Source organism: Engystomops pustulosus, chromosome 2 (assembly GCF_040894005.1).
Source record: "Engystomops pustulosus chromosome 2, aEngPut4.maternal, whole genome shotgun sequence".
In the NCBI taxonomy this organism is placed as follows: domain Eukaryota; kingdom Metazoa; phylum Chordata; class Amphibia; order Anura; family Leptodactylidae; genus Engystomops; species Engystomops pustulosus.
In genome coordinates this window covers 60,787,237-60,804,257 of record NC_092412.1, presented here as the reverse complement: position 1 = coordinate 60,804,257, position 17,021 = coordinate 60,787,237, and the positions used below count along the sequence as shown (strand labels likewise).

Genomic DNA, 17,021 nt, shown 5'->3' with positions numbered 1-17,021 from the left:
GTGCGGTCTCCCTTCACAAGAACAAGGTCTCCATGTCTACAATAGAAGAAGCTGACTGTCCTCATCATGTAACTGTGACCTGCACAAATTTAGTTGGATTGCTCTTTTTAACATTTTTTTTAGTCATATAAAGCAATTGTCGTAATTTTATTAAAAATAGCGGTTTTTGCAATTTTTTTAATTAAAAACCACAAGGGCCCTTTTCCTCAGAATTAGTGGCTCAGGCTCGCGTAACACTTGTAAAGTCAGATTTATGACTTGCACTTTTTTTTTAAATTGCAAAAACATTGCATAGTCACTCCATTACCCACCCTGGTGTATGTGAGGTGCTGTGATTTTCTATTCTCCTTGCGATTATTTTCTGATTATTTCACAGACAATCGCAGACACTATTAAGAGATTTATTAAAAAGCCACTTTATTAAATCTGGTGGGCAGCGGAGCTCTAAAGACAGACATAGAACTATCGCAAGGAGCCGCCTTATGATAAAAGACCCCCATTGTCTATTAAGTTTCACAAAGCCTTCCAGTCTCTATTTCACAGTCTTCCAGTCTCATGTGATGTGAATATTACTTGCAAACTATAGCCTGCAGCGAGTCCACTAACACTTCCTTGCAGATAATGTAATAATCTTTGGATCTCGTCTCTCATTTACTGTTGCAGGAATGGAAAGAGCTTGAAAATCCTAACAAACATAACTTGCCCGACTTATCCTTTTTGTGTGATTTGCTTCAAGGGGCCACCACAGAACCCAATAATAAGGTAGGTACCCTGGGTATACTTAAGTTATGTTACACAGAGTAAAGTCTGGTAATCTGTATTTAGTGTAATTTTTGTGCTACCGTGGCAAACTGATGAAGTATTTGTGTATATGATTATACTATATTTTACAGCTAAGGCTAAAAACAAATAACACATAGAGACTGAGGAGATGAGAAGGAATTGGCTGCATTAAAGGTGGTCATCCCCAAAACTCACTAGATCAGCTTCAAAGTTTAAGATCTCATACATATGAAATTATTTTGGGCCAAGTAGCTCAAACTTCTCATGTGTTTCATGGGCTCTCACACGACTGTATTTTCAGTGGCCCCGTATGTATGCAAATCTTGGGGAAGGTCCTATTCTTATGCGTGTTTGCGGCTTGGGTAGTCCTTTTTCTAATGTCATGCCTCACACCAATGACACACAGGTTCGTTGTTTGTGGCCCAATATTGCTGCCAATTGTGTGTGGGCTTAGTGTGTTGGAGTATAATGGAGAACCTAGAAGAAAAACCCACAGAAACATAAGAACATACAAACTCCATGCAGATATAGCTAGATAAAAACCAGGACCTCTGTGCTAACAATACTCAGGGCCGACGCCAGCACTGGGCATACCTGGGCAAGAGGCGGGGCCCACATAAGGCTGTACATTAGGAATCCATGGGGGTGAATGGGGCTTATATAAAATACCCATGACAGGGCTGTTTGGAATGATAAGCTAGGGAATATTTTAGGGAACAGGAGACTGTTTTAGTTTCTGAATTTTTAATTCTGCCACATGAGTTCACTGTAAAGGGGCCCACTGAGGCTCTGTCACCCAGGGGCCTTTCTGAAACCTGGAGCCGGTCCTGAAAATACTAGCCACTAACTGGGATGCCACCCCAATCAGTCAGTGAGTCTCTCCAACTTCTAGCACCTTTGCATCTGACCCGTCAGGCATTTGTATGTATTATGTCATAGCAATACTAAAATTTGGCACCAAGATCAGAGTCACACTAGGAACTTACAGGCTAATAACCAGAATCATATAACAGGGTTATTAAAGTTAATTCTCGCAGAGCTTGTGTGCCTTAGGGCACAATGCTGGTGTCTTTACCAACTGCTACACAAACATGATAACAAAGGAAAGAGCAGGAACACAAAACTGTATATAATCATGGGAGAGGCTTTTCTAAATATATATGGACTTAGTGTAAGCACAAGAACTGCCAAGATAACCATAATGTCATTCTGTGGTCAAGGTGTGAACACAATTTTGGTATTTTCATATGTCCTTTTATAGATTTATACATGCCACTAACATGTCTTATTACAGAGGGAGGTTAGCAGTGTATACTTTTCTTGCTAATGCTGATTATGTGACCATATTGAAAGTTGCCAAGTTTATTATTTGGGGTTTTTTTTGCTTATAATGCATGGAAAGCTATCTTATTTTACATTACATTTTTAAACAATTTTTTGCCAAGTTTCCCATAGTAACTATTTGGCATCCACTATCAAAGCTTGAAAGTAGCTTTCAGTGTCAGTATTGCCCCATATATCTGAATATACAATGTTGTCACTGTAATCGGGGCCAATTAATGATTGATCTCCTTCCCTGATGGATTATTACCAGCTCAGGTCAGTTCAAGTGATTAAAACTAAGAATTAAGAACTACTACTGTAGATGAAATGATCTCAGGAACCCCGGGACTCCTTGAATTTGCAAGGCAATACAGTAACTGTATCTTAGCCAAAGTATATCACTAGACAAGAATTATAGACTGCCCTAAACCCAAACTTATCTGGGGTAGTAATAACATTAGGGCTTCCAATGAGTGGAAACATTATTCAGGGTCTCATCTGTAGTAATGATGTTGGGGAATCATTTGACACGTTTTCACCTAATGACAGATTCCCATAGTCCTTTTAATACTAATTTCCAATCTGTTTTTATAAATGAACATTAATGCTTCCGCTCACTTTTAAAAGTTGAAAAGTTTGAAAAGTATACCTGCTTCCCTGCCAGAAAACTGAAGAGTGAAGAGGGTGTTGAAGTCCCTGCTGTCATCAGCATTATCTGCTCTACTAGATCTTCCTCCTTCTTTCTTCCCTCCCCCTCCCTCCTGCAGAGTTGAGCTGACAGAGATTTCATTGGAGCATGTGGTCAGCTAACTCCTGCACGATGGAGGGGGGAGGGTGGGAGAGAGCTAAAAGATAAGGGAGCAGATAATAATGATGATTACAGCCCTGTAACAGATGCCTCCATGCAGTTTTCTGGCAGGGAGCCAGATAAAATGTTAAATATCTTTAAATGTGAATGGAACCAATAATGATAATTCTAAAAGCAGATTGGGAAATAGTATTAGAAAGGCTATGGGAACATTTATTTAAAGTGAAATATGTGAAATATGACAGGTTTGTTTTAAATCATCAGATAAATCATTGATAGAGTTTTAAATGATTTTAAAGCCTTATTCACACATCCAAGCTATATTTTTTGCCACATATGCCTAGCATTGGTGTGGGTCATGAAACCTGCAGAGGGCACTGTGGATTGGCCCAAGCAGGTCCTGTGACCCTCCTGCACTTACAAAGGTACACGGGTGTTAAGGACTGAAACTCCTGTCTCAATATCCTTTTTTTCCTTTTTTTAATTAACTTCTAATTGAAACCAATTTATCTCTCCACAAAGTTAATGAGGAATTCTCTTCTTAAAAACTAGCAAAATTCCTTAATTTACCAATTGTCTTTATTTCATATTCCAAACAAATTACCTTTCATTCTCATAAGAATCCACAATCGCAAAACATTGCTTAGCGGGTTACTATGGAAACCTTCATTTGAAGATGACATATTGCATACAGTGTGACTGAGCTCTACTGCTGCTGTGGCCTGGGTTTGTTCTATAATGGAGGTTTTTTATTCCTAACTTTTGCTTTGATTATAAGGATTGTTCCCTATTTGATTACATATTAGATTTGTTCCAGTGATGGATGAGTAGTTATTGTCACACTATGCATTTTACAAGTTTGATTTCATGTGCAGCTTCCTTGGGTTTGCTTTATGCTTGACCAGTGACCTTTCCTTCAACCATCCATGGTGTGAACATGCAGTCTTGGGAACTTAAGCTTAGTCTGTGACATTTAAAAAATGTTTAAGAGGAAAAGAGGAAAACCTCTTAAAGGGAACCTGTCACTGGGGACCTCATTTTCACTAAAGACAGGTTGCAGAAGCCCATTACAGCTAGATTGCAAAGATGCATTTCTTTCTTTTCTGTGCATTTGCATTACAATATAATTGCGTGTTTTAACTTACCTTGCACCCTGACAGAATTCTGCTCTGAGTGCCAGGTATTTTTTGGTTTGATTGCATTTCATAAAATCATGGCTGTGCTGCTTACTCACTCCTCAGCTCTAAGCCCCCACCTTTGTGCTCCTGTACAGCTCTTCCCTCCCCCACTGGTGTCTGTGTGAGTGAAGGAGCAGCAGGCAGGAGTTGTACAGGATCACAAAGGTGAGGGCTGAGAACTGAGGAGTGAGTGAGCAGCGCTGACAAGGCACATGTTTTTTTTTTTTTTATTAATTTAAAACCAAAACAAACCTGGGACTCAGAAGAGGATTTTGTCAGGGTGCAAAGTAAGTTAAAACACACAACTATATTATAATGCAAATACACTGAAAAGGCAAAAGGACATCTTTGCAATCCAGCTGTATTGGGCTTATGCAACCTGTCTTCAGTGAAAATGAGGGTCTTGGTGACAGGTTCCCTTTAAAGGAAATCTACTATCAAAATCAAGCATGATAAACCAAGGGCTTCTCTTAAGTTGACTGGGACTGCAGAAAGATTTGGTGGATTTGTTCCTGTCTGGTGAAAACTCTCCTGGGGTGATAACCTGAGTGCCCACAAAAATGACTCTGAGTGCCACCTCTGGCACCCGTGCCATAGGTTTGCCACCGCTGACCTACAGCATCTACACTACCTACTCTGTACTCTATACCACTGTATTCTTCCTGTTTTGGCACAGGGCAAATGTTCTTATATTGAATGCCACCCCACTCCCTTCGGACCCAGACTTTACAGCCCCAGCTGGGCAGTAGCTTAATGGGTTAGATCTGGTGACAGACTCTCTTTAAAAACGTAAGCTCTCAGCCTAGGAGTTTACTGGGTTGTGTCTGGATGTAAGACCACTGGCTGGAGCAGCAACCTCTCTGCTGGGAATTGTTTGTAGTAGGACAGAAAGATTGTTAAATCCCCACCTTGACTTTACCTCTCCTTTTCAGAATGAACTCTAGTGGTGTACACTAAATGTGTGGAATATGCAATGTGTCATCTTCAAAAGAAGGTTAACGGGTTAAAATGGCGTCCTATATAGTGCACTTTCCTCCATCTGTTATGGGATCAGGACATTATTAATTTGTAGATTAGCTATACTCTATGTATTACATTTCTGTTTCTTGCCTACGTTTTCAGTCTGAACACTGTGTATTTTCTTGTCATTGTAATTGGCCTCCCAGGTTTCTGGCACACACTATGGCTCCAGAGAGACTTTTACAGCTTGTGTGACAACAACCATATATAGTAATCCCATGACAGCCCGCAATATAACATGACTAATTTACATGGTTCTACTATTGCAGTTACGCTCCATATTCAGCATCTATCTGTCATGTATATTTAATGTGTTGAGCACAAAAGAGGTGACATGACAGTATACAATGGACTGCAGTACAACAATAAAGATAACAGAATTAGGAATTTGTAAGGATTATATAAATATATATACATATATATACTTTCATTTCTGTCAGATACAGATGCAACTAGAAAGGGAAGAATACATTTGTCTGCCTGTTATGCATGGTGATTGTATTGGGATATACCTTTTCCATCATTTTGGATCTAAATGGGAGATTTCGTCTTAAAAGCATCTATTGAGTGTTACTTGTTAGACATGGGGCGCTGCATGTCTTCACACCTGTGGATCATCTGCTGCTCAGAATTGTTCTGCAATATGTCCACATTAATAATTCAGAACATAGGTCCGAGGCCAGCAAGCTGCACTGCTTGGTCTAGGGCCTCTAGGCAGACTGTCTGTCTCGGATTAATCCCACAGACAGAATCCCCCTTCCCCCCTACTTATACTCATTAAAATAACCCACTTTTACACGGGTCACATCCTTATTTTACTAGCATCGAGTTCTGGCTGGCTGCTATCACCTTTAGACTATGATCCCAAGCTGAGACATAATACCGTGGAGTGTCTGCTTTTACATACTCTGAGCAGTCTGACTGTAGGGTAACTATGTAGGATTTTGACCACAGTTGCTCCTGGGTGTTCATGTTTTCAGAACTGTCACATATGTACGATGGTCAAATGCTATTCCTAATCTACAGATGATGGCATGGATATTTCCTCATATAAATACATACATTTCTTTTTATGGTAAAATTACACTAAAACAATATTGAAACACAACCACTGCTTGTTTTTATTCTTTTTCATTAAAATTAAATCTCAGTGGTTACACTGGGGGCATAAAGGGGGTTGCAAGTTCCACACACAACAAGCTGATTGGATAGGGTCCAACTCCTGGAAGAAGAACTGGACCTCTATCAGTCCTGAGGACGGAGTCCTGTTCTGACTAATGGCTGATTGCATGTTGAAAATTAATGAGCACAGCACTCCACTAGCTTAGACACTCCATTTTACTGTTTAAGTGAGTACCGGTGATATCTTAGCACTTTGCACAGCAATTTTCGACGCTTCCATACTATTGAATGGAGCGTACCCTGTTGCTCCACAATTTATTGAGAATGTGACCCCCATTCTCCAGTTTACTGGGGCCCGTTCTAACTTATAGATGATCAAAACAGTTAGACCTTCAATGATCTCCTTGTTATCCCAAATCCCAGGTTAGGGTCCTAATGGTCAGTTCCCCAGGGATTGGATAAACAAAATCTATATATTATATAGGGACCACTTACCACCAAGATCAAGGTTTGTAAACAAACCCCACTGACATACTGGTGTGTGCCCCCTCTGACAGGATCCGCTCTTCTTTACGCTTATTATGCCTTGTCTTTTTTTTAATGCTTTTATAATTATGCAAATGAGGCCTGAGGGCCTCAGTCTCCATAGGTGTTAAATCATTTGCATAATTTAAAGACTTTTTTCTTAAAAACAAGCACAAAGGAAGCTTAAAGGAAACCTACCATTTGATTTGTTGCATTATGAAGCAAACAGACATTGAGAATGCTGTAGTTACACTTATGCAGGATCATATCTTGGTTAATCCCTGAACTGAGTGATTTTGCTGAAAAAACAATTATAACATTCAGGACCTTGGATGAACTGTATAATTTTTTAAGACAAGAAATAAAAAAAGTTTTGGTTTATTCTTATATACATAAACTTATGTTCTTATGACATAAACACATTAAAAACGTGAGCTTGTAATTACAAATGGAGGTTAGTCAAGACTTGACTAATCAACCTGAGCAGGATCACCCATACACAGCAGCTGGGGGATGGTGCAGCAATTGATTATTCTGTCTGGCAGGGAGAACAGTGATTGCATCCTTCTCTCCTGCAAAGAAAAACTCACGAGCTAGGACAAGCACTGAACCAAGTGCTGAAGGAGCCATAAAAGCAACAGAGCTTCATTATCATATTGTTAAATCTGTTTTATCAGCAAAACCAATCAGCAGAGAGGTAAACCAGATATGATCCTGCATCAGTGTAGCTACAACATTCTCAAGGTTTGCTTCATAATGCATCAAATCAAATGAAGGTTTCCTTTAAAGAAAACTGGATCCTGGCTGAGGGGGCACACACCAGTATGTCAGTGTGCTTGGTTTGCAGTCCTTCATCCTGTTGATAGATGTACTTTAATATCTGTTACAAATTCTGCAGCTAGGTTACACAAGCTGACATCCAAATAGATACAGCAGGTTAGTATTTCATTTCTATGCTTGTTTGGAGGGAATATGTAATGACTTGGTATGTATATTGTATGAACGCAGTGTAAGTGTAGTCCTGAGCCTCACACATTAGTAAATATGATGACAGTACTCAGTGATACGTAGTGAAGCAGCAGCCAGGCCTGGAAGCTATATGCTGTGAGTTTTTAGAAAAGCAAGCTCTTCAGTCCCCTGAGCCCCTGCTTGTACTTATTTGAAGAAAAGCTATTATGACATTGACAGATCCCTTTTACCAGAATGTCTCCACTGCCAGCATTTCTTGTGCTGATCAATAATGTATAGGGCTGAGAGGCAATTACCTTATCTATACTCACTATTCTCCGTAGAAGGGCACTGAGTAATACACAACACTTATCCCTGTCTTCTTCTTCCTATAGTATCATATCAGGAGATGTAATGTCAGGTTCTCACTGGTATTTGTTCCCAGTTTCCCAGTTTGTTTTCTTTTCTATAATCCTAAAACAAATAAGAAACCACATTGATCTGTATCAGGAGCATCGTGATGACATGGGCCCAAATTTACAAAGAAAGGTGTCAAAGAAAAACTTTGGTTTTAGGAATTTGTGCCAGAGTTATTAAACTCTGACCCATTTGTGAGTAAAAAAATATTCAAAACTTAGATTTATGAGGAAACAACAATTAGATTTTTTTCAATTCCTTAGGAGAGGCAGATCCCCATAGCAGGCCTCAAAATGCCCCCTCCTTAAAAAATATACATATTTTTATACAAACACATGCAAGTTACAATCACACACTTATACACTTATGTACACACATAGAGCATATACGTGCAGCATATATACACACGAACAGTATATACACACACTGGGGCTCATTTACTATGGGTCTGAATGCCGCACTTTCGTCGGGTTTCGAGAATATTTCCGATTTGCGCCAAATTGCACAGGGATTTTGCCGCACGCGATCGGATTGTGGCGCATCAGCGCTGGCTTTCACGCGACAGAAATTGGGAGCGTGGCTGTCGGACAACTCGATTCGGAAAAAACGCGAATTCGAAAAAGAATTTGTGTTGCAAGATCAGTACTTACATGAACCGGGACGAAGAAGGTGAACTCCGGCGGACCTCGGCGCAGCAGCGACACCTGGTGGATATCGGCCGCATAACCTTAGTGAATGCCGGGTAGGTAAATGTGCCCCACTATACACCGTATACACATACAGCATATTCACATCACAGATTTATATATATATCACATATATGTTATATACATATTATGCTGTACAATGTGCAATAATGGTGGATATAACGGTGAATATCCTCTACTTTTTAATTTGTCAGCTCGGATGACGGGGCCCCGTGACACTGCAGACCCCATAGCAGCTTCTATGGCTGCTAAAACTGTAGCTTAATTCACAAACTAGTGATTTCCACAGATGCTCAATGGAAACACCTGTATGAATGAGCCCTAAGTCAGGTGATTTCCACTCTGGGTGCCCATCTTTATATTGTAATTCATTGCTCATAGAAATTAATGGATCAATGGCCACACTACTACACAACTACTCCATCAACTCTATTTTTTTCATGTGAAGCTGCGGGTGTTTGAAATAGGAGATGCATCTTAATTTTTTGGTTTATTTATTTATTTGAAAAATATGTTACAGCTCTACTATGACACATGGAATTTCGTTAATATGGAAAACTGAATGTTATAAATAAATGATTATAAAATAAATCTTTATATAGAACCATCATATCCCACAGCACTTTACAGATCATTGGGACATATACAAATAAAATAAGAGCAACAAAATAGTTAAATGAAACAATAAAAAAAGCTCTCAATGTATGAGGATGTATATGCTGATCTACTGCTAGTATTTTAACTTTATGAAACTTCTGCAGGCAGAGTGTCAGGGCTGTACATCACTCTGATAAATGTATCAGCAACATAGGGAAAATGTTTTGCTTCATTGACGTAGATAGATAACTCTTTACTTTTCAGGATTCGCACCAGTCCTACCTCTCAGACTCCAAGGAGGATGAGTCTATAGCGTCTGAAACATCTACATCTGTTGCTTCCTCCTACCCCCCTGAAGAAACAGAAGAAGAAAGGAAGAGTGCCTTAGAAAAGAGTATGTAAGTGAGTCCTTTTTGGGTATATGGGGGGCTTACATATACATATACACCACATTGATCAGTAGTCACATCGAAATTACTGGCAGAGCAAGTGAATAGAAGGCAACCACTGAAAAGTCATGTTTTGGGAAATGGTAAGTCCCCTGGATTTCAGTCACTTTAACAAGGACTACACTGTAATGGCTAGCTGATTGGGTTAGTTTCTACTTGGTAGACAGTGGATAGGATAAGTTTAAATACTGGTCCATGGAGCATTGGATTGGAGTGCCTTTTCTTTGAATGTTTTGGTGGATGTGGATCACTTATCTAGAAAACAGATTGTATTAACATTCATTATGAGACAAAAAAGTCACTCTGATGGAGAGAATGTGATGCTTGAGAATCTCGGGTCTAGCATTCATGTACATGAGACTACACCTCGTAGTCTTACATGTACTATCTAAATAAACATGGCAGACCAAATAAGAATAATTACATAGTGGGGAAGATCTACCTGTCGTGTATGTTGAGCATTGGCCACTTTACCTCTTGTTTTTTGTAATGTGTGGGTGCAGGCTATTAGGTAATTTACCAATATACATCTAGTAAACATACATCTACACTGCTTTCTTGATATGTTGAGAAAAACCTCCAGTCTTTTACCTCATCAGCCAAACATTCCATAAAATGCCCGCAGATGGAGGGTCATGTGATCTCTATCTGCCCATGAACAAGGGCGATTGCTTATGGACAGATAGAGATCACATGACCCTCCATCTGCAACCAGTTTATGGACTGGTATATCTGGCTGATGAGGTAAAAGACAAAAAAATGGTGCATAACCTTTAATAGATGTATATTGGTATATTACCTAATATTCTGCCCCCCTACCCCCACATTAACACATACGAGGGCAGTTCAATAAGTACTCGTGTTTGACGACAGAGGGCGTTCCTGAGGGAAGTTGGTGTTATTATCGTGTGCTGCCATCTATCAAACGACGGCAAAACAAATTGCAGACTGATTGATTGGTTAGTTTGGATTTGGCAGCCATTTCAGTAAGATGTGTTTCGTGATTTTCACTAAGATGGAAAAAGGGTAGTATCGTTCAGTAATTTGGGAAAAAATGTAATTTGGATGCTGTTTATGGGGACACCTCGCCATCTATGACCACAGTTAGATATTGGTTCAACGTATTTAAAAGTGGGCGAACATCCATTTTTGATGAGGAGTGACCAGGACGCCCGGCAGACGTGGTTACCGAGGAAATCATTCAAAAAGTCTGCGACATGATACTCGCTGATCGACAAACGAAAGTGCGTGAAGTAGCAGAGGCCTTAGGTGTGTTAACTGGAACGGCAATTAATATTTTACATGATAAGTTGGCGGACGCATTTTGCGAAAAAGAAGGTGCTGTTTCAACACAATAACGCACCAGCACATGCATCCGGAGTTGTCGTCGCCAAACTGCATGAATTGCATTATGAATTGCTGCCGCACCTCCCGTATTCACCCCATCTGGCTCCCTGTGACTTTTTCTTGTTCCCTAACATGAAGAAATGGCTCGCTGGACAAAAAATTTGGCTCAAAGGAGGAAGTCATCCCCGAGACAGAGGCGTATTTTGGAGAGTTCGACAAATCCTTTTTTTTTTTTTGAGGGGTTAAAAAATGGCAGGAACATTGGGAGAAGTGTATCTTTCTAAAATAAAAAAAAATGAAAAATTTCTAACACAGGTACTTATTGAACCACCCTCCATTACAAAAAAAAACATGAGGTTAAAGTGGCCAACCTTTTTAAGATGGGTGCAGATACCATCTTCTCAGAAACAAATATTACAAGTGCTTGACAGGTGAAATTCTCTTAAATCAGAGTCTTGGCCAGTGTGACTTATTATATATATGGAGGGAAATGCTGGTCTGCTGGTGACTGAGGGAAAGAAACATGGTCTTCCCGGATTTTATCTACTGCCTGACGATGGAAGTGTGTTCCGGGAGACGTGACCAGTCAGTGGCTCTTTCCTCACTTACCACCCTTTGCCTTTGATTTGTGGCATGGTATGAGCCAGACCGCAGTGATTACTGAGCCGTTCTGCTTAATGGGTGGTGTCACTGTGGCCAAACATCCCTCATTAGTTCTGTAAGTGATGACATTCATGTACCATTTCTATTTATAGAACTAGTGAGCGTGATCCTCTAGATAGCTGGTATTAATGAGTGGCCTTTCCCGTCTGTTCATTATTATATACACACACTTACAGGATATTTATATATAGCAGGCTGACTTTATCAGTGGGCAAGCGGATAGCATTGCTAAGTTTGTAATTTGATTATTTTTGTATTACAAGTAACTATGCTTGGTTACTAGAACTTATTGTAAAATAGCCTTTATAGTTATTGAACAGTTTTTTCCCCAGTGCTAGAAGCACAGGTTTCCATGACATTTCCTATTCAACTTTTAATAGGGAAGTAGTACTGTTCCATGGCAGAAGATTTAGACTTAATACTAAAAATTACCACTGACAGTAGACTGTGTCAATTTACATGAGGATATCTATACATTACAAATAAAGTGGTAAATAGCATGTCCACATGTAGCCCTTATTGTTTTAAATTCTTTGATAACATTTTTAATATGTCTCAAAGTGCCATTAAAGGGGTATTCCCACAAAGTCAGGATTCTTGAATGTACTCAGGATAACAAAATAACACATTCTCTAATTCACTTTTATTAACAAAAATACAGCATTTCACATATATAATTCCAACCTGTCTTTAATAGTCCATCTGTATACAATTTTGGTTGCCCAGGGATCCAACCTTAAATCTTCTATCTTCTATGGTCGGGCAGGGCAGATTCTTCTCATGAATTGCTTCTCCTGTCTGCAGAATGCATACCCCCCCCCCCCCCCATTGCAAGACATGCTCACACACAGACACTTCCTGCAGTGTGCACAGACTTACTCTACAAGCTACAGATAAGATAAGGTGTCTATAGCAGGGGAAGGAGGCATATAGAAGAGCTGTTTGGCATTGTCCGTCTGTTTTTTGGGACTTTTCTTAACTTTTCTGCTGGTCAGATGTATAGTAGATTTTCCTTATTGTTACATGTGGCGTTTGGTCTTTAGTGAATTTGCGATTTTTTTAAAACAAAAGTCGTCAACAGTCTCCAAAAGTCACAATCAATTCCAAAAAGAACCCACAACTTTCTCTTCTGAATTCGGGAGATAACTCAGGGAACACTGCAGAATACTAGACAATGGCAAACTTCGGGAGACCGTTTTAAGCGCAAAAAATGCTGCAAATGAGCACAAGCACCATGCAAAGTCTCAAAAATTAAAGAATAAGGAAAGCGCAAAGTTTGCTTCATGTACCCCATTGTGTGTTATATCCATCTCATGAATCTCATCATTTCTCATCTCTGATCTGTCTCATCTATCTTTTTGTCAGATACTAGTGAATGTTCAGAAGCTAAATAAATAGGTATTGGCCTATAGTATTTTTGACGATGCTGAACAACACACTGAAAGTGTAATCTCTATCAATTGCATCTCCCATGGTTTAAGATTGCTGGCCGGCAAAATCGGGTTATTAAATTTTAATAACCCGCTTTCAGTATATCAGCAAAGACAGAGGCTTGATATAATTGCCTTGGAGAAATCTGCAGTAGGGCTACATGTTGAGGCCTAAATAACATAGACATTTAATAATGGATGATTTCCAATCCTGAACTGCTGAAGCTAGTAAGACAAATATAGAAAAATGTGTATTAGAAAGCAATAAAACTAATAAATTAAAGAAACATTTTTCCATGGTTTCAGAACTAGAGTTACAGGGGGATTTTTAAATATCTTAGAATTTTCTCCTTTTTTTCTTTTCTTTTTGCGACTGTTTGGGGCACATGTGATATATTTGCACCTGAATTTGCGACTTTTCCAATTGCCTACCGTGTTTCCCCGATAGTAAGACACCCCCGATAGTAAGACATAGTGGGTGTTTTAGGGGGGTAGGCTAATGTAAGACGTACCCCGAAAGTAAGACATAGTTAGAGCTGAGGGGAGCCGGGTGCTGCAGCCTCTTCTTGTCACTGCTGTAGCTCCTGGCCGATAGAAGACTGTGACCGGAGCTCAGCTACTCCGTGCAGGCTCCGATCACATGGCAGAGAAGACAGGGGAGGCAGCGCTGCACAGTGTGGAGTCTGCAGCATGGAGCCAGGGAGAAGCTTCCTGCTGTGTGCTGCTGCCGTCTGTGTTACTGGAGCAGCTCCTCCCCCTCCTGTGTAGCTGCTAAACCCTGCTACATCAGTCGGACCTGGAGGGGGAGAGGAGCAGGGGAGCACATGTCAGCCTGGAGCAGCCTCTACTCAGCCCTGCAGTCAGTGACACTGAAAAGTATGTATGTTATGTGTAGTGTGTATGTATATGTGATGCCTGATTTATATTTGAACATTGTGTGCATGTTTATTTACATGTATAATGTATGCATGTAGTGTGTGGGTCAGTGTGTTTGCTTGCACAGTTCTATGGTTTGTGTTAAAACACCCATCCCCCCTGCACTGTATAATGCCCCTACTCACAATGTATAACCTCCCTGCACTGTATGATGCTCCCCTTACACTGTATAATGCCCCCCCTTACACTGTATAATGCCCCCCCTTACACTGTATAACCTCCCACACTGTATAATGCCCCTTACACTGTGTAATTCTTGGCACTTGCTTTTATAAAACTGTTTTGTGGTGAATACCATACTGTTCAGGTTGTTAATAAATGTTAATTTTATGGTTAAAACAAAAATCGTTATTTTTCCGCCAATATAAGACATACCCCGAAAGTAAGACATAGTGGGACTTTTGGGGGTAAAAAGAATGTAAGACACTGTCTTACTTTCGGGGAAACACGGTAGCAAAACTAGCTGCGCAAGAATTTTCCAGTGTTGCGTCTGATCTATCTTTAAAATTCATATGTGAACGTATGAAAAGGTCTCAATTTTGGGACAAATTGAGGTTAAAAAGTCACAAATAAACTTCGGACCAGACGTAGAAAAAAAAGTTGCAGAAGCATTTGAGACTTCTGTGCATCTTTTTGATTAAAAGTCCCTGTCCCCATGGGGCTTACAATCTAATTCCTTTTTCCGTGATTGAGTTTGGCTGGGCCATAAGGTCATAAGATTCTTTCCCAGCTACCAACCACAACTCGTCCAGAAATCCTAGTACTACCACATGCAATCAATTTTTTGTTAACAGCCCCAATAACTTACCGTATATACTCGAGTATAAGCCGACCCGAGTATACGCCGAGACCCCTAATTTTACCACAAAAACCTAGTAAAACCAATTGACTCAAGTATAAGCCGAGGGTGGGAATTGCATTGGTCACAGCCCCTTCCCCCAAGTATATAGCCAGCAAGCCCTTAGAAGTATATAGCCAGCAGCCCCCCAGAATATAGCCAGCAGCCCCCAGTAGTATATAGCCAGCAGCCCCCCCAGTATATAGCCAGCCAGCCCCTGCCCCCTAGTATATACCCTGCCAGCCCTTGCCCCAGTACATAGCCAGGCTGCCCCTGTGCCCCAGTATACAGCCTGCCAGCCCCTGTGCCCCAGTATATAGCCTGCCAGCCCCTGTGCCCCAGTATACAGCCTGCCAGCCCCCGTGCCCCAGTAAATAGCCTGCCAGCCCCTGTGCCCCAGTATATAGCCTGCCAGCCTCTGTGCCACAGTATACAGGCTTCCAGCCCCTGTGCCCCAGTATACAGCCTTCCAGCCCGTGCCCCAGTATACAACCTGCCAGCCTCCGTGCCCCAGTATATAGCGTGCCAGCCCCTGTGCCCCACTATATAGCCTGCCAGCCTCTGTGCCCCAGTATGCAGCCTGCCAGCCCCTGTGCCCCGGTCAATAGCCTGCCAGCCCCTGTGCCCCGGTCAATAGCCTGCCAGCCCCTGTGCCACAGTATACAGCCTGCCAGCCCCTGTGCCCCAGTATATAGCCTGCCAGCTCCTGTGCCCCAGTATACTGCCTGCCAGCCCCTGTGCCCCGGGAAATATAGCCTGCCAACCCCTGTGCCCCGGTCAATAGCCTGCCAGCCCCTGTGCCCTGTTGCGGAGCTGGACCCCCGCCCGTTGATGTAAAAAAAAATCAAAACTCACCTTTCCGGCGGCCCCCTCGCGTTTTCTGTGTGATCCGGCAGTCAGCGGCAGGTCCGTGCCGCGCAAAATGCTGACGTCACACACAATACTATTGCAGCGGCGGCGGCTGATGTCAGTGCCTGTGACATCACACGGACCTGCCACTGACCGACGGATCGCACAGAAGGCCCGAAGGGGGCCGCTAGAAAGGTGAGTTTTGATTTTTTTTCTTTTTTTTTGTGTCGTTATTTGTTTGACTCGAGTATAAGCCGAGTTTGTGTTTTTCAGCACATTTTTTGTGCTAAAAAACTCAGCTTATACTCGAGTATATACGGGACTCGAGTATATATGGGACTGTCTGAGTCACAAACATAGTTTAGGATATGCTTTGAGTTTATCCGAACATAGAAACGGTGCTTAGGAATCCTCAGCAGTGAACATAAGCTCATACCAGGACAAAAGGAGATTCAAGGAGAAAACAATCGTGTGAAGGAGGGCTTAGTCGGAGCAAGTCAACCTAATTCTATATATTTCCCAGGGTTCACTATGATGTTCCATATAGCACATGTAGATACAAGAATAAAGGTCTAAACAGGAGGGAGGGACAGTCCTCTACCAGTAGAGACATATTATGGTCTTGGCAGCTGCCAAAATGTGGAGATGTAATTTAGCTTTGTACTTTCTAACATTGGTTAGAGGGAGACTTAATAAAAACAAAGTTTTATCTAGGGATATATTCATGTTCAAGAGATACTCTAATCAGGATTGTACCAAAGGTGAAAAAGGATGAATTAAGGAACGCACCCAAAAATGTTATAAGGAGCCTCCTTGGAGTTTAGGAGTGAAACTTATGGAGGAGCTCAGGAGTGTGATATCTGATATGTGATACAAAGGGAGACTTTAGGAGCCCCGGACAGATCACCTTCCAGATTTTCATTTAAAATAAACTTTGTTTTTTTTTAATCCCCTCCCTGAATTGCAGGTATGTCTTAATGGAATTGATAGAAACAGAGAAGATGTATGTTGAAGACCTGGGCCAAATAGTAGAGGTAAGATGAAGTATTGTATACAATGGGGAAGATTTATCAAAGTGTCT

At 41.1% G+C, this 17,021-nt stretch overlaps 1 protein-coding gene across 5 annotated transcripts in view; it reads left to right on the top strand.

The window, feature by feature from the left end:
- ARHGEF25 (Rho guanine nucleotide exchange factor 25) overlaps positions 1 to 17,021 on the top strand; it is a 189,784-nt gene that overhangs the window by 146,416 nt on the left and 26,347 nt on the right. For all 5 annotated transcript variants that reach the window (XM_072134862.1, XM_072134861.1, XM_072134860.1 and 2 more), the window contains 3 exons: positions 664 to 762; positions 9,693 to 9,826; positions 16,908 to 16,974. In XM_072134862.1, coding sequence (XP_071990963.1) covers positions 664 to 762; positions 9,693 to 9,826; positions 16,908 to 16,974 — 300 coding nt within the window. The remainder of the gene's footprint in view (positions 1 to 663; positions 763 to 9,692; positions 9,827 to 16,907; positions 16,975 to 17,021) is intronic.